Below are 25,596 nucleotides of genomic sequence, written 5' to 3' on the forward strand. Positions count from 1 at the left end.
GTCGGCGGTGGCTATGGGCTCTTTAAGCTACCGGTCAATAGCACCACTGTGGTTCTTGGACACTTGAGGGGCTTCCCTTGCGTCTGGGCTCCAGCACTCTGAGGTCGGTCAGGCTTGGGTCGTCCTGCTTCGCTGGAGCTCGGGCTTGACGATGCACTCGATTATGGGTCTCCTGACACCTGCCACTCTGTTCCAGCAGCGGCAAAGTAGTACAGCCAGCAGAGAGGTCTTGCAGCAAAGTTAATCTTGTGGTCAGTTGGTCCCACCAACCCAAGGGAAGAAGTCATCCGTTCCGGGCTTTTCTAGTCGATACGAAAGTGGAGCTTCAGCACTGCAGTAGGGCTTCACCGGGCAACGGTCCAGGAGGGTGCAGCAAGCTTCTCTTCCAGTTTCCTTTGTCAGATGGCTTGTCTAGTGTCAACTCTGCCTTCTGTTCAAGAGACCTTTTATGCAGGTTTCTCCCATTCATGCACAGCCGAGCGGTCACTCTCACAGCAGGGTGGCTGTCCTACAAGGACAGCCAGCCAGCCAATTAGCACTGGGAGCATTTAAGTAACCAAGGAGACCAAGGACAGGGAGTTCAGAAACCTCCCTAGTGCCCTGCCCGACACTGGAGCCAGAGGCAGGTTTACTGAAGCACTCCAAAGGCAAAATGAACAGAAGGGTTAAACCTGGTTAGGTGTGCATAGTAAAACCCAAGACAGACATCACAAGCAAGAAATGGTGAAAAAAGAAGACCGGGCCATTTTGACAAAATGGGCAGCCATGGGTGCATTACTGGAGCTGAGGATTCAGCCTGTGGTAAAACGCACAATGGTAGGACAATTCAACCACTGCCACCAGCCATTAAATGTACCAGCCATTAAATGTCGTGAGGGTAATAAAGAATGTTACATGAGTAAGTAGGAAAGGGGCTACTAAGTAACCCCCCCGTATTTCCACATAAAATGGGATGTACTGGACCTACATAGGAAAAACAGGTAAGTAAAGTCAATTTCACTTTACTACTCTTGGGAACAGTAGTTCACCCAAGAAAAGTTATTTGAGTCTTATGAGAAATCCAAAGGACTTCTCTGTGACACTGCACTAAAGGTGCTGTGGGTCACAATACAAAAAGGTAGATGCCTGTGGAGTTTGTCAGACTCCAAAACCAAAGAGAAAGAGTCCAAATCAGATCAGAAATACGAGAGGGTGAGAAAAAGGTCAACCTCACTCCAGGATAGAAATTAAAAAGTCCCAAAGTCCAGCAAAAGAGCTGGTGTCTCTAAGGGTGAAGGGAATTAGCACAGAAATGAGAATTCTCCCTAAGTGGATTCCACATTGGTATACCAAGACGAGATTGCCAGAGTGTGTTAGGCACACCAAATTGGCTGATGGTTATACCCCCAGATGTTCCCAGTAATGCCTGTAACATTATCTGTAAGTTGAGTAATTAGGATTCCTGCGATTGTTCAAAGTCAGGTGCCAAGTAGAGTTCTGCTGGGAAATGAACTCCGGCTTCGGTCTTGTAGGGAATACGACCCAGCACTAGGTCTTGGCTACCTGTGCCAAATCAAATGCCATAAGGGGAAACATTACACTAAGGAGTTGAAACATCTATAGAAGGTTAAGAAAACTATTCCCTAAAGTACTGCTGTTGAGGTACATGACCCAAGCACCCCAACAAGGAGGTAGAGCTGCTGCCTGCGACTCTGACCTCTAATGATCATCCTATATTGAAGAGTTTAATTTCCAAAAGGGGGTCCATTTGCGGGTGAGGGGAGGTGAAGTTCAACAAGTATCAACCTGAGTGTCCAAGTGACTGGCCTTTTCACACAGTTGGAGGATGAGCCCCATGGAAAACAAAGGATCTATTGGGAAGATGGGTTACTATACATATACCCCTCAGCTGGAGACATTAATACCAGTAGCGGGTATATCATTTGAGTGGGTAGGGATAGATCTTGTTTGTTCCCTTACACCCTCCTACATCCTCTGGCAACAGATGTATCCCTGTGGTCGGTGACCATGCAACCAGATATCCAGATGTTACCCAATACCAAGAGGACAAGGGTTGTGTAGTCTGCCACAGGGTTACTGCATAATTTCTTGCCTAACAGAGGGTGTGTGGTCAGGCATTGGGAAGGGACCCTCGCAGGCTGGACACATGCTGAAGCCCGCTTTCGTCGTAATGCACTGGGGAGGAGCGTGGCTGACACCAGAGGACAAAGCAGTACCTGGTAATTGGGAGAATAAAACAAAAAAAAAAAGACCAGAATACTTCTCTGGGAAAGAGCGCGTGGAATTACTAGGCCAGAAGCCTAACCCAGGAGCGCTAGTGAAAGCGGTCCGTTCCAATCGACATGGAAAAGAGGACTGAGGCCTGGCGCCGGTGGGCGCAGTCAGGCAAGCACATGCGCCCAGGGCTGCGCATCTACATTTAAAGGGGAAGATATTTCTGCTGAGGGACATCCATACAGTATGGAGGAAAGGGGACGTGACCTAGGAGTACTTTGTATCCTTTACAGAATGGCAATAAATTAACAGTAACTGTGTACACTTAGTAACAGTTCCAGCACTAAAAATTCGAATTTCTAGGCCGAGGCCTTATACTTTGGAAGTCCTTCCTTAATCCAAGGCATGAGCAGAAGGGGGACACTGGTGTTCCAGTGGCCAATAGTAGGCAGGGCAGGATAGGCACAGGAAAGTCAGTTTGAGGATTTTGCATCCAACAAATGCAGACTTTAGAGTTCAGGGACTTCGTACAAGGCTCCCTAGATCCGTTCCATCGTTAGGCATGGGCAAACTCAACTCCCATGAAGAGCAACAAGACTTTAGGTAAATATTATCCATGCCACAAAGTATCTCAGTAGTGAATAAGAGCTTGCAGACAAACGCCTTCACGGTGCAGCAGCACAGGACCTGGTCCCTGGATTCTTGGTCATGGTGATTAAAGCCAAGACACTGTGGGAACTTGCAACAGCAGTTGACAGGAAAGGCTCCCAAAGGATTTTTCGGTGCTCCTTGTGGCTGTGGATTTGGCAACCCTTTCATAGTACAAGAAGGACGGTCCTTGCCGAACAGATTTGCCTCACTATCTCTTTCTAGCACTCTGGTGAGGGGACTGAGTGGAATCTTGCTTCAGGAGGTCAACAGGAATCCAAAGTTTCAGCAGGATTCTCTCTTTTGGAAGACGTTGCACACCACTCAGGCTCAAGGTTCGAGGGTACTGGCGGTTTGCAGCCCAGGAAGGTCACAGCTCGTTGTGGGATGGCTCCACATGCAGGTCTTTAGACTGATGGGTCTCAACAGCCTATGGGTCAGAGCAGTCCTCTTTGGGACTGTTGCATCAAAGAAGGGGTCAGCACAGGCAGCAATTACACAGCAGGCATATATGGTTGCTGGAAGTAGCTACAGCAATCTTCCCCATCAGATCATCTGTTCCAGTGGTAGACTGTCTTCAGATCCAAGCCAGATATACAGGAAGCCACGCCTTTACAAACTCTCCTTGCAGTTTACAGAAAGGGGTGGGTGGCTGTCAAATCGGAGAGCCAACCCCACAGTGGGTACTGTATTCCATCAGGCACTCCAGAAGATCATGGCGAGCAGAGTGTGACTACTCCCTCACTTCCTGCCTTCCGACACTCTGGAGACTGGGCAGGCTACACAAAGGGTTCCCGGACAAACAAAAGTACAACCAGGACCTCTCCCACCCAGGACAGCAGACGTACCAAGAAAGGACAAGCACACTAAAATTGGCAAAAAAAAAGAAGCACCCATTCTAGACTCTTCTGTGCATTACTGCGGCTTGTTTTGACAGAGTGTGAGCAAAAATGGCAAAAGTCTGCCGACTGCCACCACCCACAATAGTAAGATGTCACTAACAAATGTTACAGTAGCAGTGAGAAAGGGGATACAATATCTCCCCTAGCACTTCACATAAGGTGGAGTGGGCTGGATTCAATATAAAATGTAAAGGGGATGAAAATCTGCTTCTACCCTTGAGAACATGTGTTCTGCAAGGTAGGTCCAGAGAAGAGAAACAAAAAAAAAGGGAAGCCCAAGGGGCAACCCAGCAACACTGCACATAAAATATAGATTCCCAAAACATTATAGGAAAGTATAGATAAAAAAAACGATGGGAGTCAGTAAAATGACATCCATAAAGAAATGTAAAGAAGGGTGAGGGGGAAAAGGTTCCCACTCACTAAGGACACAGAAAAAGAACCCACAAGTACAGCAAAAAGTGTTGGGGGAGTTGGGTCTCGCATGTGAAGGGGATTTGGGATAAAAAATGAAAATCTATACCAACAATGTGCTCACACCAATATCTCCAGGAACATTTTTGGAAATCTACCTAGTGATTCAACCTGAAGCTCAGCCGATTTCTTCAAGCAGGCCTCAATTTTGCACAGACACTTCCCTTCTTCTTGATGTTAATAGATGAAAGTTTAGCATAGTTAGCACCGCAAACCTGCTCACAGCATGCTATTCTGGAATACTATTGGGTCATCCCTCCATCCCCAATCCTTCAACCCCTGACAGTTTGCCTCCTTGTTCTCGCTGACCGCTGTCGCACCTAGGTTCCAGCATGACTGATACTGGAGACAGTGCCTACTAAGTTTAGGAGTTACTGGATGTCGAAGTGAGATCCCGAGATCCCATATAAAGTCTGAGGTCTGCAGGATTTTGGAACTTGGGTTAATAAGAGCCTTCTATTAGACCTTGGTCCAGCCAAGTGGTCTTGGTACTAAAAGCAGGTACCCTCTGATTGAAGGTTCTGTGGATCACAGAGCTCTTACTGCCATCTCCAAGACAGATGCTATTACCTTAACACGAACTGAGAGAGTCAGCGGACAAGCAAGGTGCTGCCAAGTACCATAGCAAGCGTGACCTTCCCTTCAGGCTTTTGGCAAATAGCCTGACAGAAAATGCCAAGACTGCATTTTCCACACCTGGGGGTCTTTACCAGTTCACGGTAATGACCTTGGGATTTAAAAGTCCGACTTGTGAAAACGTGTAAGACCCCTCAAGATTGTATTTGCCAGAGTGGACAATGATCAGTGACGTACCTTGAGCTTTGTGGGGGCAAGATTCATCCACTAACCAGCAGAGTACAGGTTGTACAAGACTGTATAATACCACAAATCAAACCCAGGTGAGGGCTTTTCTAGAACTTACTGGGTGCTACAAGAGCCTGGTCAGGAGTCCTACCTACTGTCACTTACAACATGAGGCCTGGAAGCCTATGGTTTTCCTCACCAGGAGAATGGACGAGACATTTTTTGTCCTTCAAGGTCTGCTAAACAGTAACTGACCTTGGAATAGATTGGGGTGCCTTTTCTCACATATTGTACCACTATGGGTGTTAGGCAAGATTGGGTGCAATACCCTTTGGGTGCACTAAAACAACCTTGACGTCCTGGCAATAGGAACCCAACCATTGGTATAAGTCTGTACTACACAGGTTGGTAGTGTGGCTGAGCAGCCAGGCAGATCTCAAGAGGGGTCAATGTGAGCTCTAGGGGAGTTAGAGATTCACAGTGACAAGTATTCAAATAAACACTTACACACAAGGTTTCTTGAATGACATGCATTACTCACCGTAATAGCATTTCTGATGATTGTTATCTGCTTAGATTCACATGCAGTGCATATGGTCTGACATCCAGTGGGAACTGCGGAGTATTGCATCTCATCTTTCGGGGATCGAAAAGGGACGTCTACATAGGCGTGTCTTAACACTATCCCTATCGTGACGTGTAGTACACCCAAAAATCCCTCACGTGCCGAGGTTCCTCCGATTGTATTTTTTCTGCAATGAGGGAGCCCAAGGCTATTGTGAGTGAGTACATAAAGAGAAAGTAGTAAGACGTCTATGTTCCTTCCACCTGAGCGGGGAGGCAGGGTGGGTGCATGTGAATCTAAGCAGATAAAATCGTCAGAAATGCTATTACGGTGAGTAATGCATGTCTTCTGATGCTTGTTAATCTGCTTAGAATCATATGATGTGCATAGACTAGCGAGCAGTACCCAGAGTTTGGAGGTGTGTTATGAGAAGGAACATTATTGAAAAGATGTCTTAATACTGAGTGTCTAGGCAATAGTGGTGTACAGAACTCCAGGTTGCCGCTTTGCAAATGGACTCAAGGGGAACATTTGCAATGAATGCTATGGACGCCCCACTGCCCCGAGTAGTGTGCTCTAGGCTTGAAGGGCAGTTGTCTCTTAGCAAGAGTAACAATGTGATGCATTTGACAATCCACCTTGAGATAGCTGATTTAGAGACAGGATGCCCTTTTCTACCAGCTGCCACTGAAACAAAAAACTTGTTCGTCTTCCTCAGTGATTTCATTCTTTCCAGGTAAAACATGACTGCCCTGCGCACATCTAGTGTGTGTAGGCTTCTTTCGGCCATGCTAGTGGGATTCTGGAAGAAAGTGGGGAGTTCAATTGATTGGTTCACATGGAACGTCAAAATGAATTTAGGCGCAAATCGAGGATGAGTGCGCAGAACCACGTTATCCCTGTGGAATGTAACAAAAGGGTCTAGAACTGAAAGGGCCTGTAGTTCGCTAACCCTTCTAATAGATGCGATAGCCACTAGGAAGGGCATCTTGTAAGTAAGGTTTTTTAGACATGCTTTATGCATTGGTTCAAAGGGAGACCATGAGTCTGGTCAAAACTACAGTTAGATCTGATCCAGGAGCAAAAGCCTTAACAGGTATTTTCCACCACAGCACTTTCTGTTGCGACGTAGTGTAGGCTGCGCTATGAACCTTTAGGGAATTAAAAACCAAACCCTGAGTCTAACAAATGAGTTGGGTACAAAACAATGTGGGTAGACTAGCAGTCAATGGGATTGACGCCCTTGGTTTTACACCAGATGACAAAGGGTTTCCACTTACTAGAAAAGCAATAACGAGTGTTAGGTTTTCTAGCCTCCCTGAGTATGTCCATGCATATCTGAGGGAGTTAAGGGTGTCCAAACTTATGACTTCAGAAGCCAGGCCGCTAAGTTCAGAGTTTGCGGGCATGGGTGTAGTGTCTCCCCTCTGTCCTGAGACACCATGCGGGCAGGTTAGTCTCACAGGGGAGTAGAGGGACATTTCCATTAGATGAGTGAACAGGGTTGGCGGGGCCACCAAAATACTGGACCTGGTTCCTGCTCCATCTTGTTGAGTAGGGGTGTAGGGGGTGAGGGGAGGGGGAAGGAGACCATGTTAGCCAGCATCAGTTCCCCTTGGAGCGGTTCTCGGGGTACCTGAAGGCGTAGTCTTGGCATTGGGTGTTCCAAGTAGCAAACAGGTCAATCTCTGTCAGATCCTCCCATTGTCCACTGGCCTGATACCACTGGCTGTTGAGTCATTCTTGCATGGGACGCATGGGCAGCCGCGCGTTTGAACTAAGTAAATACATGACGCCATCATAACTAGCAAGCGCATGGCCTTGCGTACCGTCACTTCCCGACTGGCTACATATTGAGGGTTCTGAGAAAGCATGTTCTGAACCCTCTCGTTGGAGGGGAAGACAAGGCCGTCCTTTGTCTAAATTAGAGCCCCTAGAAATTGCTCGACTGGGGTCTAAGCTGGATTTCTTCTCGATGGAGAATCCCAGACTGAACAGGTTGTTTATTGTCTTCAGAGTATTCAATATGCATGTTTCGTAGGAGTCCCCCGTTATGAGCCAGTCGTCGAGGTAAGGGTACACCGGGACGGATAGTCTGCGCAGGTGTGCTGCCACTACTGCCAGAACCTTTGTAAACACCCTTGGCACAGAGGCAATGGTGAAGAGGAGTACTTTGAATTGATAGTGCCTGTCCTCTAGTATGAATCTTAGATATTTTCTGTGCGCTGGCAACATTGAAATATGAAAGTATGCATCTTTCATGTCCAGTGTTGCCATGTAATCCCAGTTTAAACAGTGGGATTACTTCCTGCAGGGTTACCATCCGAAACTTGAGAGGTTTGACAAATTTGTTCGCTGGGCGCAAGTCTAACACAGGGCGCATGGTGCAGTCCTTTCGGAGTACAAGGAAGTACACTAAATAAATACCCTTGTTTACCTGAATAGGGACGGCTTCTATGGCATCCTTTCCCAGAAGGGCATGGGTGGGGACCTGGATCCGTAGGTCATTTCTGACTGGGGTCTGTGGCTTCCCTGGAGTTGGGGCCTCTGTCTTTCCCGCTGACCCCCCCTAGGTGGGTAGTTGGCAGGGGTGCTGATGCTTGTCCTGAGTTCCAGGTGTTTCCCATTTTGTACAGGTTATGTGCAGAATGGGATTGGCCTCCAAAGCACCAGCAGGAACAGCTTCCCCTCTGGGGGGAGGGCGGTTTGGGTGATTTGCTGAAGGGACTTCAGAGTCTCGTGCTCTTTTTTGGCAGTCGCTAATTTCTCCACCCTTGGATTTACTGCCCTAGTCTGGGCTGGTGTGACCAGGGAAGGAGCCAATCTCCTTTTAATGGAATTCAGGAGAGGTATCGCTTGGCCCGTGCAGGGGCAAGGGGGTGGTGGGGGGCGTACGGGATTCCTTTAAAAATATCCTCCACAAAATCTTTTTCAGGTAGGGCCTCCTGGGTGGCGATTTTAAAATAATCTGCTGCCTTTCGTAAGATGGCATTGAATGCCATCTGATGGCCCACCGGGGAAGCCTGGCGGGCCGGAGTGGAGGGAGGGGAATCCAAACATAGGACATCCGTGTCCTTGTTGCGAGCGCCAATGGTTCCGCCTAAACCTGGTAGTGTCTTCCCAGCCTTCCATGGGATCCGCCTGGCCATCCAGAGTGTATTCTTGTAGGAAGGTAGTATACTCTTCCTCATCATAAATGTCCTGATAAGTGTCCATCTGGATCTTATCTTTTGGGTGGATAAAAGTGAAATGTTGAGACGGTCCAAAATTTCTAGGAAACTCAGAAGCAGGCCCAAAGTGAGGGTCCTCCCGAGGTCTCTTGGGGGTAGGTTATGATAGTTTGATATGATAGTTTATTTATATAGCGCCTATACACAATGTGTTTCAAAGCGCTTCAAGGCAAGGGAGGGAACAAGGGAAAATACAATGACATTCTTACAGGCCATGAACAGTAAGGATGTGAAATAACTATCATACTCGGCCTGACGACATTTCAGATAGTGCAAGAGCTATGACATGGATAAGGAAGGGAGGGGGAGAGTGGGAAGGAAATGGAAACAGACAGGTGACTACCGTACTAGGCCTGACGACATTTCTGGTAGAGCCGGAGAAAACAAAAGAGGAGGTAGAGGGGGGCAGAAAGGGAGGGGAGGAACAAAACAAGCGACTATCATACTAGGCCTGACGACATTTCAGATAGTGCTGGAGGGGGGGTGGGGAGGAAAAAACAGTAATGGGAGGGTGGAGGAAACAGACGAGGTTGCTATCATATTAGGTCCAGGGACAATTCTGATAGTGTAAGTGCATAGAAGAAAGTAAGGGGAGGAGATAGGAAAAGGGAGAAAGGGAGAGCTCCAAAAGAGACTTTTCCAAACGGTCCATGCACCCTTCAAGTTTTTCTTTGGTCCATTTAGATGAACCAGAAGGGTCCAAGGGTGGAAAATCTTCATTTTCCTCCCTATGGCGCTGAAATTTGTTTCCAATGGCGCTAGCCAAAGTCTTCCGACAATCCGCGTAGTCCTCTTGAGCATCAGGGTGTTGCGGCGCGTCTTTCGGCATGTCGGCAAGGTCACAAAAAGCTGCGAAGAGTTCCTAAGCTCCAATGTTCTGTCCAGATAGAACTTAAGGGCTCTTATGACGTCCAGGCAAGCAGAACCCTTTCGGCCTCTGAGGCCGGGTCTGGAAAGAAGACAGGAAATGAAACTGACCGATTCAAATGAAAAAATCAGAGACCACCACGGAAGAAAGGAGGGATTCGTCCGCAGGACATTATGGAATAGATGCTCTACCGACAAGGCCTGAAGCTCACTTACACGCCTTGCCGAAGTCACAGCAATCAAAAAGGACACTTTTCACGAAAGATACTTAAAATCGACAGTAGCCATGGGCTCAAAAGGCTTATGACAAGGCTGTAAGGACCACATTCAAATCCCACCTTGGATGCGGTTTGCGAACAGGATGGGAAAGATGTAATAGGCCCACAAAGTGTCTTTTAATGACCAGATTCATCAGTGAAAAAGAGCACTGGCCGGTGGACAGGTAAGCAGCGACAGCCGACAAATAAGTCCTGCAAGCCAAGACATGAATGCCCGATTCTGCCAGATGTGAGACAAAAGACAGGACTGTGTCGATAGTAGCCTCCATGGGGTCCAGCTGCCTAGCTAAACAGCAGTGGCAGAACCGTAACCATTTACTCCTATACCGAGATCTTGTTGAAGGTTTCCTGGCCACCTGAATAATGCACATGTTATCTACAGACAAATTGAAACGCTCTAAAGATCTGAACTCGAGGACCCGGCAGCCAAGTTGAACGATTGTGGGGAGGGATGCCACAACTGCCGATCGCTCTGGTGAAGACTATCGGGAATCAACAGAAGCTTGAGCGGCAGAGGTTGCCAGTGATAGGGTCGAAAACAAAAGGATCGAATGCCTTTTGATCGACAGTCAAAGGATCGAAAAAAGGGTGGCATTTTTTATATTTCTTTTATTGGGGAGGTTCCTCCCCAGCCCCCCGGTTTTCTTTATTAAATACATTTTTTTACAAACCCAAACTAAAAAATATATATATAAATAAATTTTAAACAAAATTCGATCCTTTTGCATTCGAGCAAAAGGTCATTCGATCCTTTTTTTCCGATCGTTTGACTGGACACCAGCGGCGGACACACCCATAGATGCTGAAGCTCTGAAAACCAAACCTAGCCCCACCAAGGGGCTATGAACAGGAGAGAGCAATTCACGGTGTTCCTTAGCTTGCAAAGCGCCTGATGGATCAGAGGAAGGGGCGGAAAAGCGTAGGCCCTCATGTTGTGCCATGGAATTTCGAGAGCATCTCCCAGAGAGGAGGCTCCGAGCCAGTTCCTGGAGGCATACAGAGGAAGCTTCCTGTTTGTCGATGTCGCAAAGAGGTCTACTTCTGGAGTGACCCAACAGCGAAAATATCCGAGGGGATCTCCATGTTCAGTTCCCACTCGTAGCTGACCACTGCTTGTCGGCTGAAGGCATCTGCAGTGACATTCAGCTGGCCCAGGATGTGAACTGCTACCAGCCAGATACCATACTGAATAGCCCATACCCAAATCTGAATGGCAAGATTCACAAGGGAAGGATACCTGGTACCCCCCCCCCTGCTTGTTTATATAAAACATGGACACCACATTGCCCGTACGGACACGGACCACCTTGTTGATAATGCCTGGTTTGAACACTTTCAGCGCCAGGAATATCGCCAGGAGCTCCAGATAATTTATATGAAGCCGTCTGTCCTGTGGCGACCAAAGATCGAAAACCTAGAGAAGATATAACATTGCACCCCAACCCAGAAGAGAGGAATCCGTCGTGACAGTCAATAGTGGGCAAGAGTCCTGGCAAGGAGCACCCCCCGACAGACTGCTGAGAGGCGACCACCACAAGAGGTCCATCCTCATGAAAGGTGGAACCAGTATCATTTTGGAATCTGGATCTACTGCTTGAAGCCAGGAGCTCGAAGAGCCATCTGCATCCACCTCATCTTGAGACGAGCAAGAGCCAGCACGCACAAAGCCATGAGGCCTAGAAGCCTCTGGAACCACCAGGCCAACATTCTCTGACTGCATAAACACCCGACACGTGGCCAACAGATCCGCCATTCTGTCCCCAGTCCGGTACACTCTGCAACTGATCGTGTTCCAACGAAAACCCAGGAAAATCAAGTCCCTAGAGACCGTCATGGAGGATTTCCGCCAGTTCACTGACAGCCCAAGGTGAAACAGGAGCTTGAGGAGAGACTGAAGGTTGCTCGAGGCTTTCAGTGGAAAAGGACTGCGCAGCAGCCAGTCCCAATACAGATACACATGGATACCCTGTAGCCAAAGAAAAGCCGAGATGACCAACATCTTCGTAAAGACACGCAGTGCCGAGCTGAGACCAAACGGAGCACACAAAACTGGAAACGCTCCTCCCCATGGAAAACCACAGGTATTCCCAATGTAGACTCCAAATGAGGATATGCATATATGCATCCTGAAGGTCCACCACGCTGAGCCAATCGCCATTCTGTAAAGGGGACTATATCTGACCGGGCGTGATCATCTTTAATTCCTCTTGGGGAAGAGAACAACAAGTTACTCTCTTACCTGGTAACGTTCTTTCGGTGGGATGGTCCGACGACGTATTCCATATCTATGACAGTAATCACCACAGCTGTGCTGCTTCGGAAAATTTTCTTCGTCGGTGACATCGATGCGCCGTCCTCGAGGACCTCCTCCGACTGCCGACGTCACCCGATGTGATAAGTAGGACGCATGACGCCCGTAGCCTCAGTTGTAGTTTTTTCCCCAGAACATGTGCCACCAGTCTTCTGCCAGTCTGACACACAAAGCCTTGCGGAAACGTAAGCTGCAATCGCATAAGAAATTCTGTAGCGGGGAAGGTAGGGAGGGAGCGATATGGAATACGTCGGACCATCCCATCGAAAGAATGTTACCAGGTAAGAGTAACTTGTTCTTAGAGGGGATTGGGTCCTCCGACGTATTCCATATCTATGACAAACTCCCAAAGCAGTACCAATGCAAGGAGGTGGGAAAAGAATTTAGAAAACAGAAATTTAGCATGTCCAATCAATTTGCGGAGTAAAGGACCGCCTTGCTAAATGCCAGATCCTGCCCCCGGATGGAATCGAGGGAATAGTGACGTACAAAAGTATGTACTGAAGCCCAGGTGGCTGCATCACAGATATTGCGAATGGGAACACCCCTCTGCAGGACAGTAGAGGCAGCCATACCCCTGGTAGAATGGGCCTGTAAGCCGACCGGGGGTCCTTACCCGCCAAGCGGTAACACTCAGATAGCCAAAATAATCCAGCGAGACAAAGTCTGTTTCGTCACAGCCTGTCCCAAACGCTTTCCAGCATAACCAATAAAGAGCTGATCGTCCACTCAGACACGGGACATGCGTGAAATATAAAAGCTTAACGCTCTCCTAGGATCAAGCCTATGGAGACTCTCCTCTTCCTTATCAGGATGTGGAGGAGGATAAAATGCCGGAAGAACAACCTTCTGGCCTAAATGAAATTCCGACACCAGCTTCGGAAGAAAAGAAGGACGAACTCTAAGGACAACCCTGTCCTTCTGAAACACAGTGAAGGGTGGCTTAATTGAAAGTGCCTGTAACTCACTCACTCTGCGAGCGGAAGTGACCGCAACTAAAAATACAGTTTGAGTTAACAGTCTCAAAGGGCATGAATGCAAAGGCTCAAACGGAGCATCCATCAGAAACTTGAGAACAAGGTTCAAATTCCAACCGGGCACTTGGAAAGGTGACAGAGGGAACACATTAGTGAGCCCTTTCAGAAAAGAAATTAAAGGAATTTTAAAATAGGAACACTCTTCAGCCGAGCGCTTTAATATGGACAGCGCCGCCAGGTAACCTTTAATGGTACCCAGGCCCCTGTGGGCCAAAGAAAGCAAAAAAGACAGAACCATGGGAATTTCACATGCAAAAGGATCCACATTCTTAACCCTGCACCAGTCGCAGAACTTACTCCAACAGCAACGGTACAGCGACTTTGTTGCGGGCCTTCTGGCCGAAAGCAACACCTCCATCACGTCTTCAGGGAGGTCCCAATCCTTATACCTCAACCTTTCAGAAACCAAGCGTGAAGGTTGAGCGACCTGACCTCTGGATGAAGAACCTGACCCCTGACCCCCCCCCCCTCCCGTGAGAGCAGATCGTCTCAGTAGGGAAGACGACGTGGAGGACAGATGGACAAGTCGAGAAGGTCCGGGTACCACGTCCTCCGGGCCCACGCCGGAGCAATGAGGACCATCCGGGAACATAACTTCCGCAGTACTTGTGGGATGACGGGGACTGGAGGAAACGCATACAGCAGTGGGAATGACCACTCCACCACGAACGCGTCTCCTAAGGCTCCGTTTGGAGGAAATTCCCACGAGCAGAACCTCTCACACTTCCGGTTGACACTGGAGGCGAAGAGATCCACCTGAGGGGACCCCAAAGGGCGAAGATCTCCAGGAGAATCTCCTGAGCCAACTCCCACTCGTGAGAGATCGCGGTCTGCCTGCTCAGAGCATCTGCCGTCTCGTTTGTCTCCAGCCAGATGAACTGCCAAGATCGAAACTTCCTGCTGGATTGCCCAGAATCAGAGCTGCATCGCCTCCCTGCACAGAGGAAGTTAACCTGCCCCCCCCCTTTTGTTGAAGTAGTGCATGGCCACCGTGTTGTCCGTTAGGATCAGAACATTCTTTCCACACAGTCGGCAGAAAAGCGTTCAGGGCTAGCCTGACGGCCCTCAGCTCCAACAGATTGATATGGAGTCTGGACTCCAACGGAGACCAACGACCGCTGACTCAACTTGTTGGCATGCGTCCATCACGATCGTCACCTCCGGCCAGGGCAGCCAAAATGGAGCCCCCCCTCATCAGATTGCCTTTGTCGGCCCACCACAGAAGGTCATGGGCGACCGAAGACGGCACCTGAACAGGGTCCGACATCCTGCCGGAGGACTGAGACCACTGGAGCTTGAGTACCCATTGCAAAGATCTCATCCGCAACCTGGCCTCTGGCACCAGAAGAATGCAGGATGCCATGAGGCCGAGCAGTCTCAAGAACTCCAACGCTGGGAGAGTCTGGGCAAGTTCAAACTTGTACACCATCTGCTGAATGTGATGAGCCCTCACCTGGGGAGGAAAACACTGCCCCAGGGATGTGTCGAGCACTGCTCCGATGTACTGGAGCCTCTGAGTTGGTGTCAAATTGTGGAGGGAGTGGCAGGCGACTGACAGATGATTCAGGACTTGCTCGCGAGAGCGCATCCTGATCAACCAATCATCCAGGTAGGGGTAGACGTGAATCCCCTTTCCTGAGGTGCGCTGCCACCACTACCATGAGCTTGGTGAAGACCCTTGGGCGGAGGTCAATCCGAACGGCAGGACCCGAAACTGAAAGTGAGAGTCGCCAACCGCAAACCTCAGGTACTTGTGCTTTGGATGGATCGGCACATGAAAATAAGCGTCCTTGAGGTTGAGAGACACCAACCAGTCCTGAAGTTGAAGGGCCTGGTGGACTTGAGAGTAACCATCTTGAACTTGTCCTTCCTGAGGAGTTTGTTCAAACCGTGCAAGTCCATGATGGGTCTCAATCCCCAGTCTTTCTTGGAAATCAAAAAATAAGGGGAATACCATCCCTTGTTCCTCTCCGCTACAGGCACCAGTTCTATGGCGCCTTTCTCCAGCAGGGATTGAATTTCCTGCGCAAGGAGCGGATCCGGACTCTTCAAAGAGAGATTCCCCGGTGGATTGTCTTGAGGCCTCTGCCGGAAAAAGACAGTAGCCGTGGGTTATGATCTCCAGAACCCACACATCTGAAGTAATGGCGCGCCACTCTGCAAGATGCTGCGCCAGCCTTCCCCCAACCGGCGAACCATGGGACATGGCCTCATGACTGAGCTGAAGTGGCTGCAGCGTTGCCTGAGGGCAAAGAGGCAACAGCCCGAGCGGCCTTGGCACCTCGAGTACCTTGTTTTCCACCTCTGGCACTCCTACGGTGGCCCCTTTGACTGGCAGCTCCTCTCGCTTTACCAAAGGCTGAATAATAACGAAAGGAACCTCCCCCTCCATTGCTGTCCCCTAGGACGAAAAGGCAGAGGTTGTCGAATTGCAGCGCCCAACGACTTCGCTGCAGCTTTGGAGGTCTGCAACCTCTCAAGGCCCTCGTCAGCCTTGCTGCCAAAAAGATGTTCCCCGTCAAAGGGCATGTTAAGGAGCCGGGCCTGCACATCAGGAGCAAACACCGACTTCCGCAACCACGCAAACCTGCGTCTCACGGTGCTCGCCGCCATGGACCGGCTGACGCAATCTGCCAAGTCCAAACCCGACTGAACGGCTCACACATAGCATCCTTGTCATCCTGAACCATGGCAGGAAAACCATCCCGTTCATCCCCTTCGGGAATATGTTCAGCCGCCAAGGAAACAGTTCCACAGTGTGCATGAAACGAGACAAGGCACAAATGGAGTTGGCTGCCTGAAGTGCCATAGCCCCTGCAGAAAACACTTTCTTCACCCAGCTGTCAAAATGCTTGTAGTCCCTATCAGGAGGGATGGTAGGGTACGACGCCTGCTTTGCCGGGGCTGTAGCCGCCTTCACCACCAAACTCTCCGGAGTAGGGTGCTTGGACAAGTAGCAGGGGTCACTACTGCCTAGGCGGTATTTTCGCGGCAAAGACTTGCTCACTGCCGGGAGACTCTCCGGAGCAGTCCAAGCCGCTGCCACCCTTCTTTGCAGAGCCATATGGAACGGCAGTACCGGGTCAGTTGATGGCCCAATGTCGAGGATATCCGTAAGGTCACCCTGAACAAACTCCCCTGAGGGAGCAGACCATCCCAAGTACCCAGAGACCCGTGACATAAATTGCCGGTACGAAGAATCGGCATGAGTGTCAGGCTCAGGCCTACAAAACTCCACCTCCGGAGAGGTGTACAGCCCACTAGCATCAAGTAGGGACTGCCTCAGGTCCTCAAACTGGCTATGGCCCGAGAGAATCTCGTTGTCAGGCACCGGGTCAGGCACCATGCCATCATCAGAGCCCTCATCCACCTCCGAAATGAATTCCAGATGGCGGTAAGAAGGTACAGAACTGGAACCAAAGCCATGCTTGACCTTGGCCAGAGCCTTCCTAGGTGGTTCCCCCGAGCCACGGGGTACCCCCGTCAACACAGCCCTGAAAGGTGCCGAGAGAATCGGCGTCGATGACAGACGCGGCGCCGATAGCGTTAACACAGGCCTCGAAGACGGAGCCCCGAGCGTGTCCCTCGACATCCTGGGTGCCGACGACTTCCTCGGAGGCGGAGCCTAGAGAGTCCGTTGACGACTTTGGCGCCACAGGCGTCGATGTCTTCCTCGAAGACTTCACAGGTTCACGCGGTCTCGAGTGCGTCGAGGACCGGGACCTGACCGGGCATGCCGAGAACGATTCCCCTTGTCCGGGCGGGACCTTTCCCGCGAATCGTGATGCCCACCCGAGCCCGAAGGAGTGCGAGCGGCGTCTCTCGGCTGATCACGACCGACCCCACTCGGAGGCGCGAACGGACCAGTGGCCTGCGATTCGAGAATCGCCAACATTTTCTTCCCGAAGGAAGCCCATTCCTCCTGTATCGCATGCTTGGTGGGTTAAGCGACCCGCCGACGGGCAGAGTCCTTGGATGAGGACGGGGAAGGCGACCGATGACAGCGCTTCCGGGAGTGCCTCAAAGAGGCAGAGGAGTGGCGAGACCGACTCCGGGGCCGAGACCCACTGGACTTCCGACCACGACGTGGAGAGTCGCCCCTCCAGTCGTCCGTCAAAAGCCCCGCAGACCTCGACTTCCGGGGCTTGGACACCTTACCTACCGATAACTTCTTGCGCTCGCGCAAGGCTTTCAACGTGAGCGACTGGCAGTCGGCACAGTCATCCGTGTTATGGGCCTCGCCGAGGCACCAGAGGCAGGCGTCGTGCAAGTCCGTGACCGACATCTTGGACCCACAGTCCCCACACTTCTTAAAGCCTGGACGCGGTGTGGAAGACGAAGTAGACATCTTCACGAAGAAATCGTACACAAACAGGTTCGAAGAACCGAGATGAACAACAGAAACTCCAAAGAGTCGAGACGTACCGAGATTCACGAAGCTAACACGTTCGCGGAAAAAACAGAACTGAGGCTACGGGCGTCGTGCGCCCTACTTATCACATCGGGTGACGTTGGCCGTCAGAGGAGGTGCTCGAGGACGGCGCATCGACGCAGAAAAGTTTCCGAAGCAGCACAGCTGTGGCGATTACCGTCATAGATATGGAATAAGTTGGAGGACCCAATCCCCTGGGAGAGGTCTAGGATAGTGCGCAGGCCAGCCTGGTTGGGCTTGGGCACTGAACAGACTGGAGTAGAAGCCCTTCCCTTGCTCCCCCAGGGGAACAGGTTCCACCACCTTGAGATCCAGAAGCTTCTGGACTTTGGCTCTGAGGGAGGGCGTCCCTGACTGTTGGAAGGGAGGAAAGATGGGTGGGGTAGGGGGAAGGGGCAAGCGGAAGCCCTCCACAGCAATGGACAAGACCCACCGATCCTCTGATGGTCTGCCACGCCTCACAGTGAGACGCAATGCACCCTCCCACCGGGGTCTTGTGTGAGCGCCGAAAAACATTTAGCGGACTTCTCGGCGGAGAGACTGCTTGATCCTATAGAGGCGGCAGAGGACAGAAAAAAAAATTAAAAAATAAATAAAAAAAATCGGCCTTGCTGCTGTTTCCGGAGAGTTCCCTGATGAAGGATCGACCCTGGCGTAACTGCAGAGTTTCGAATTAGCAAAGATCTTCCTCCCCAATGAGTCAAGCAATTTGACCCCCTTGGCCGGAACCTGAGCTCAGACGTGGAGGCTGGCCTGGATTGTAATGTGGCAGCCGTCACCACTGTGGAGAAAGGGAGTGGGCAAGACGTTAAGGCTACTCGCCCCCCCCTACCCCCAGTGCGAAGCCTATAACGAGCGTCAATCTTCATGTTAACGTGAAGTCCAGAGTGTGGTTTATCCCAGACCTTGCGGACCTCGGCAAACCATTCCTCTGGACGAAGAAGCCGGTACGCTCCTGAGGAGACAAGGTGAACGCCCCAGAAAGCACCCCCTCTTGGGGAGTGGGTGCCTCAGGAACTGGGACATCCAGAAGAGACATGTCCAGGACCCTGTTATGGAACGTTCTAACAGAGCAGGACTCGTCCTCGCTATCCTGATCCCCCCCCCCCCCCCTGCGTGTCATCCGACAAGTCCGGATCGACATTCGTCACATCTGGCTCTGCTGAAGACTTGTCTATTGGAGACAAGGGAGGAAGGGTGGAAGGGCTGGAGGTGGACCAATCGATAGAGGTGGAACAGCTGCCTGGACAACCGGTGCTACTGCTGGAGGGCAGATTTCCCTAAAAAGACCTCTGAAATTTTCAAAAAAAGGCATCCTCTGCCAAAGCCTTAGGCATTGGAGTGGGGAGAGGTCGCTCATGAGCGGAGTAATTCCAGGGCCGTAAGGGAGAGGGCTGCCAATAAGGGCCTCCTCCAGTCGGAACATAGATCAAAGGAGCAGCTGCAGCGAGACCGTGTGCGGTAATGGTATCAGAGCATTCCAGTCAAAAACTGGACGAAAAAGATTCGCACCCGTCCATTTTCACCTGAAAAACCACTCCCAGCACCCGACGCCGATGGGGTAGGTGTAACAGAGGAAACCAAAATGGCCACCGTATTTTGCGCAGGACAGGGCACCATTTTGTCTGAGGAGAACTGCGTCATGTGTGGGCAGAGCCGGTACTGTGTGGCCTAGGATGCTTGAGACGTACTATTAGCCAAATTAGCTTCTAGGAGAGGAACCTTGGCAGAGCCGGTAACAGGAATTACTGTCAGCAACCTCACTGAGCCCCCTCAACAGAACCGGTATCACTGCAAAGATGGGAACGTTGAGGAATCCACCTCACAGACAACACCTTGACAGGTCTCAGTTCTGTCGGTCACCTTAGCCTCAGTAAAAGGAAACTCGGACCAGAGTCCGGTAACAGCCCCCTCACGAGGGGCCTCGAACCTTGGTTCGGTAAAGAAAGCCTCTACCGAGGCCTCAGGGCAAGCGCTAGTGTCTGTATGGGAAGCTCCAGACAAGTAGACATCGACGCAAGCTCCGGTACCCACCACCTCAGTAGAACTGTGCCGTCAATTAACACCCACAGGAGGGGCCTTAGATTGTAATCCGGTGTTGGTAGGCTCCTTACGGAAGCCCTCAGAGAAAACTCTGGTATCCTTTTTAGGCCTGAAGGCACCTCAGGGGGAACCCTGGTAATGGAGCTTATGAAGCCCCTCCCGGACCGGGAAGAACCCGGGAAGGAGTCCCCCAGTCAGGGTGCCTTAAAAACAAAAGATCTTACCGGGCGTTTCTTCTTTTCGCAGATGAAACTCAAAATGCGGAGGAGGAGCGCGCTGAAACACCTCCCACTGCTCCAGATGACGTTGAAGTGCCCGGACCGAGAGGGAATCGCAGTAAAAACTCGAGTCCCACCTATGATCCGGCCCCAAACACGCTAAAGAGGATGGGGATCCGCCCTAGCGAAGTGTCGCTCGCAGGAAGAAGGACATCCTAAATGAATCGGCATAGACTGAATACTATGCAACCACCAAACCGGAGCAGGAGAGAAGGACACTGGAAGGAAAAAATCTCCCAAAGATGCAAGTGCGTCCAGCCCCGACGGCACAGAGAAAAGGACTGATGGGCGATGCACTCGTCGGAGCCAAGGACGGCTGGGTTACGGCCAGCTTAAAAATGCACACAAACTGGTGTTCCTCTCCCTGGCTATTCGGTTTTCAGCAGAAACTCTGGAAATTCAACCAGCTTCAAGAGGATGTCCAGGTGGATTACTTTGGAGTTGATTGGTCCCACCAAGGGGAGAAATCTTCCTCGCAGGGGCTTCTCTGTCGATACGAATTTGGAGTTTCAGCAGGGCTTCACCGGGCAAACCAACGGTCCAGGAGTTGCAGCAGGTGTCCTCTTCAAGTTCTTCGGTTCCTTTGTTCAGTGGTCGACTGCCTTCCAAGCCAAAAAGCCTCACCTTTGATGCAGGTTTCTCCCATTCATTCATTCCAGCGTAGCTGTCAGTCACCCAGCAGGGTGGCTGTCCTTGCCGGACAGTCAGCCGGCCAATCACCACAGAGTGCATTTGGGTCTCCTAGGACACTAAGCACAGGGAGTTTCGGGCCCCTCCCTCATTTCCTGCCTACCCCAGACACCCTGGAGCCAGAGGCAGGTTTCACTCGTAAATCCCGCCAAAGGCAAAACTAACAAAGGGACCAAACATGGTTTGGCGCGCAGAGTAAATCCCAAGGACGACCTTTCCACAAAGAAATGGTAAAAAGAAGGCCAAGAAGACTGACAAAAATGGCACCCTTGGGTGTTTTACTGCAGCCTGCGGTCAATGCACACCACGGTAGTAAAAACGAAACCACTGCCACCAGCCATTCAGTGAGGAAAGGGTAACATAAAACGGTCACATGAGAAGTTAGACAAAAGGGGATAGTAGGTAACCCCACCAGCACCCTATTGTAAGATAGTATGTGCTGGGTCTAAAAAATTACAAATGTAAGTAAAGTCAATTTCAATTTACTGCTCTGGGAAACAATTTATCCCAGAGAAGGTATTTAAACCGTGGGGAAATCTAAGAGACTTCATGTGTCACTGCACTAAAGGTGCTGTGTGCCACAATGTAAAAGATGCCTATGGTCAGACTCCACAACCAAAAGAAACCGTACAAAAATCATTAAATTACATGAGAGTGTAAGAAAAAGGGTCTCACTCTCCAGGTTAAAAAATCAAGTCCTCAAAATCAAGCAACGTTGCTGGGGGTCTCTAAGGTAGAGGGAATTGGCACATTTCTGAGAATTCTCCCTAACATTTGCCTTTTGAATTTCCTTCTTATATGATCGGAATTTTCTCCGGAACTGGGTTTTCTCATCTTGGTCATATTCATTCCTCCATTCTAATTCCAGCTTCTTGTTCTTTTTCATGGTGCTTAGTAGTGGAGTGAACCATTTTGCCATTGCTCTTTTCCTTTTGGGGGAGGTGGGGGGGGGGGGGTGCTTGTGTTGAATGGTTATGTTGGTGATGGCTTCTATGAAGTTGTTAACAAAGGTTGCATCGTTTGTCTGTGGTCTGTAAACCAGTATGAATTTAATGTTTGTTTTTGGATTCGCTGATAGTTGTATGACCATTGATTCGAAGTTCAGGACGTTTAGAGGTTCATCTTTTTTTACTTTCAGGTGATCTTTGAATGCAATTGCAAGGCCTCCTTTTTGTTTTTACTGTTTAACTGAACGCATTTGAAGTTGGTTGGGAAACAACTTTGGAGTGGGATTTTGCAATTGTCGTCCAACCATGTTTCTGATCAATAGAATGTCGATACTGTCGAAGATCTGTTGAGTGTCTTGACATGGATCTTGCATTTATTAATTTGCTGTCGATTTTTAAGGTATATTTTTCGTATGTGCCTTATTGTCAGCGCTGTCTTCTGACTGGAGGGTCCTTTTGTTTTGGTGATGTTAAGGGGTTAGGGCGATTATGTTCTGATTATCTCTTGCTTTGTCCGTTCTTCTGCGTGGTATGGTGTTTGGCTGTTGGTCGAACCCGATTTGTACGTCAGGTCGGTTTGTTCCGGTGAGTGGTTATTTGCGAGGTATGGTGTTAGGTATAGGGATTTCTCGGGATTGGTTCTGTTATTGTTCATGTCTGTGGGAATGTGTTCTGCAGTTATGAGTCTTATGTGGTTATCAGTCGGGTTTGTTCTTTCAGCTCTTTGCCTTTCCTTTGATCCAATTAGGTTTCACTGCGTTTTGAGCACTTTTCTGGTTGGTTGTGTTCAATTTGTAGTTGCAGAGTCAGTCTTTCTGCTTTTGGTCTGGCTGTCTTGTGGTGTTGGACTGGGTGTGGGGGATTGTCCAATACTAGCTTGGGCTGGTCTAGTCGGGGGATATCGCTAGGGTGATTCAGTTGCAGCCTCGAGGGGCGGTCCAGTTTGGAGGTCTATAACAGTTATATTGCTAGGGTATTTCAGTGGTTGTCCCTAATGTGGCTCTCTGGAAGAGACTTACAGCAACAAACAAATCTCTGATGCGACATAGGGTACTGTTCACAACACAGTCTCTGAAGGTCAGGGTCAATGAGCACAGTACCATCTCGGCACAGCAGGGCTAATACTCAGATTGCTGTCCTAATGTGGTACCCTTTAGATGTGGTTTAAAGGCCTTCTTAACAACTCTCTAACGGTGCAACACATGCCAATATTCACAGAGCTATCCCAATGTGGTTCATGCTAATAGTCACGTTACTATCCCTGTGTGGGATAGGGTGATAATCACTATGCTATCCTCGAGAGGCACAGGCTAGTAATCCCAGTACTGTGCTTATTGTGGCGTTTTCTAGATGGGATTCAAATTAATATCCACAAATTTGTACAGGTGTTGCAGAGGCCAACAATTACAGTACTGGAGCAGAGCAGCACAAGCTCATAATCCTGACATTATCCTAGAGAGGCACACGCTTGTAGTCACAACACTGTTATATTGTGGTGCTTTCCAGATGTGTCAAGTCAACATGTGCTAATCTGCAAGGGTGCGGCACAGCCTAACAGTACTATCCAAGAGAGGTACAAGCTAGTAATCACAATACTGTCCTAGAGATACACACGTTAAGACACACAGCACTATCCCAGAAAGGCGCAAGCAGGTATCACAGTACTATCCTAAAAGATAAAGCTAATAATCACAGTACTATTTTAGAAGTGACAGGTCAATAATCACTGTAATATTCTATTGTGGTGTTTTCCAGATGTGATTCAGGTCAGTATGTGGTAATCTCTAAGGGTGCGGTGCAGTCTAGTAATCACAGTACTATCCCAGAAGGCAAAGCTAATAATCACAGTGCTGTTCTATTGCAGTGCTTTCTAGATGTGGTTCAAAAGTCAGTATGTGGTGAACTCTAAGGGTGCGCACAGTCTAATGATCACAGTGCTATCCTAGAAGGCACAAGCTAATAATCAGTGCTATCCCAGTGTGTGTAGGTTTGTTATGCAGCAGGGCTTCTGCAGTAGAGGGACTGCTCTACTGCTCACCTGGGCCACCTCAAACCTTGTTTGTTTCTGCTGGTTGACGGCTGGCCCCTGGCTTCCCCTGCTGACAGCTGCAGACAGTTTGGAGCCGCCTCTGTAGGAGCTGCCCTTTGCCTTGGGGCCCTTAGCCACAGGGGCTACCCAGCAGAAGGCCAATACTTATGATCGTCCAATACTCCAATCAGGGATGGTGGGTGGGTTTGGAGGCAGGATGGAAAGCACGACGGGGAAATGGATGTCTGGGACGGGGCTAGAGGAAAGGGGAGCACACGGGTGCTGGGGGTTGAAACAGGGGCACAATTCAAAAGTTCTAGTCCCATCTTTTTAATAAATGTATCCTTTATGTACCGACCCGAGTGGACCTCCGTTGTTTACCAGTTTTGCTGTTGGCTGTACTTCACAACAAGTCTTTCTTGTTGCTCAATCATACTGCCTTTGGGAGTTGGGTTAAGACTTTAGTGTAAACTTTGTGCTGTGTACCAGTAAACTGGCGTCGCAGTACATTACGAAAAAAATCAAAAGTTAGTGTATCATTTAGCCTATAGGTACATAAAGAAGCCAGGTCAAAAACCCATACAAAAAAAAAAAGTCAGTGGAAAGTCAGGCTGTATTTGACAGTGGTTATGGGACTATATGCTGTGAATTAAGTAATTTTCTATTGCATAATACTGTGCACTGCCGAATAAATGTGCCCTAGTTCACAAGGATATACAATCTGCAAAAATTGGGTACTGGTTTGTGACTTTGAATACTGCACCAAAAAGGCAGCCTAACCAGAATGTTTTTTTTTTTTTTTTTTTTATATATTACACATTTCACAGTGAAAACACCAAATAAATGTTTGGAAGCATTGATAGATACATGTGAAATTGAAGAAACAAGTTAGCTTTGATTGAAGTGAATTACCAAACACTAGGAATTTTGCACAATACCAACTATACAGCTTTAGGTTCTCCATACCTGAAAGGAACACATCAATGTTTCATCGACACTCATCATGCCTCCAGCATTATCAAATTCACCGCAGTAATTTGGAGCGGAAAATAAGGTTACCAGTTGCCGTTTTGCAAAGAATTCGTACCCATCTTCAACCACCTGTAAACCAAAAAGGTTAATTCATATTTTAAATGTGTGTTCTAGTTCAAACATAAACGTTGCATTTACATCTTAGACAAAGTTGTAATTCAGGATCAATAGAATACTATTGTGAGGGAGAAATGTCATTTTAGTGCCAATTCCTCCCACCTTAGAGACCCCCCCCCCCCAGCTCTGTTGAACTTAATTGTAACCCCGGAGTGAGTGGGACACTTTTCTCACTCATGTTTTGACCTGATGTGGATTATGTGTTTCCACTGTTTTGCGAGTCTGACAAGATCCCTAGGCATTTACTTTTTGTATGGTGACAGCACCTTCAGTGCCGTGTCAGAGAAATCCTTTTCTATTTCGCATAAGGTTTAAATGCCTTTTCTTGTGTGAACTACCATTCCCAAGAATAGTAAAGTGAAACTGACTTTACTTACCTTTTCTCTCTGTAAGTCTAGCACACATCTAACGTGGAGTGCTGGGGGTTACCTAGTATCCTCTTATCCTACATTCTATGTTCGCCTCACTATTTAAATGGCCACAACTCATCTGTTGGTGTCGATCCTTCATCTTGCGCTTCGTGACGCCACAGCATATCACACAATCTTCCTCAATATGCGTCGGGTGCAGGTAGTACAGACATTGGGAATGCTCGTCCATGGACACATTCCGCAAACTGTAGTCAGAGCGAAGCTTGAAGAGGAAGCGCAAGACCGAGAAACTGAGACCCAGAAAGAGACCCAGAGAGAGGAGACAGA

The 25,596-nt window shown here is 49.2% G+C and overlaps 2 protein-coding genes across 2 annotated transcripts in view; one reads left to right on the forward strand and one right to left on the reverse strand.

Moving 5' to 3' along the window:
- Positions 1-25,596, reverse strand: part of PPP1CB (protein phosphatase 1 catalytic subunit beta) — a 342,596-nt gene that overhangs the window by 27,205 nt on the left and 289,795 nt on the right. Inside the window, exon 7 of the mRNA XM_069608722.1 lies at positions 24,716-24,850. Within this exon, the coding sequence (XP_069464823.1) occupies positions 24,716-24,850 (135 nt within the window). The remainder of the gene's footprint in view (positions 1-24,715; positions 24,851-25,596) is intronic.
- LOC138468456 (octapeptide-repeat protein T2-like) overlaps positions 25,097-25,596 on the forward strand; it is a gene marked incomplete at its 3' end in the record, with an annotated part of 3,697 nt that continues 3,197 nt past the window's right edge. Inside the window, exon 1 of the mRNA XM_069608998.1 lies at positions 25,097-25,118. Coding sequence (XP_069465099.1) covers positions 25,097-25,118 — 22 coding nt within the window. The remainder of the gene's footprint in view (positions 25,119-25,596) is intronic.

Source organism: Ambystoma mexicanum, chromosome 4q, assembly GCF_040938575.1.
Source record: "Ambystoma mexicanum isolate Mex_15411 chromosome 4q, UKY_AmexF1_1, whole genome shotgun sequence".
Lineage (NCBI taxonomy): Eukaryota > Metazoa > Chordata > Amphibia > Caudata > Ambystomatidae > Ambystoma > Ambystoma mexicanum.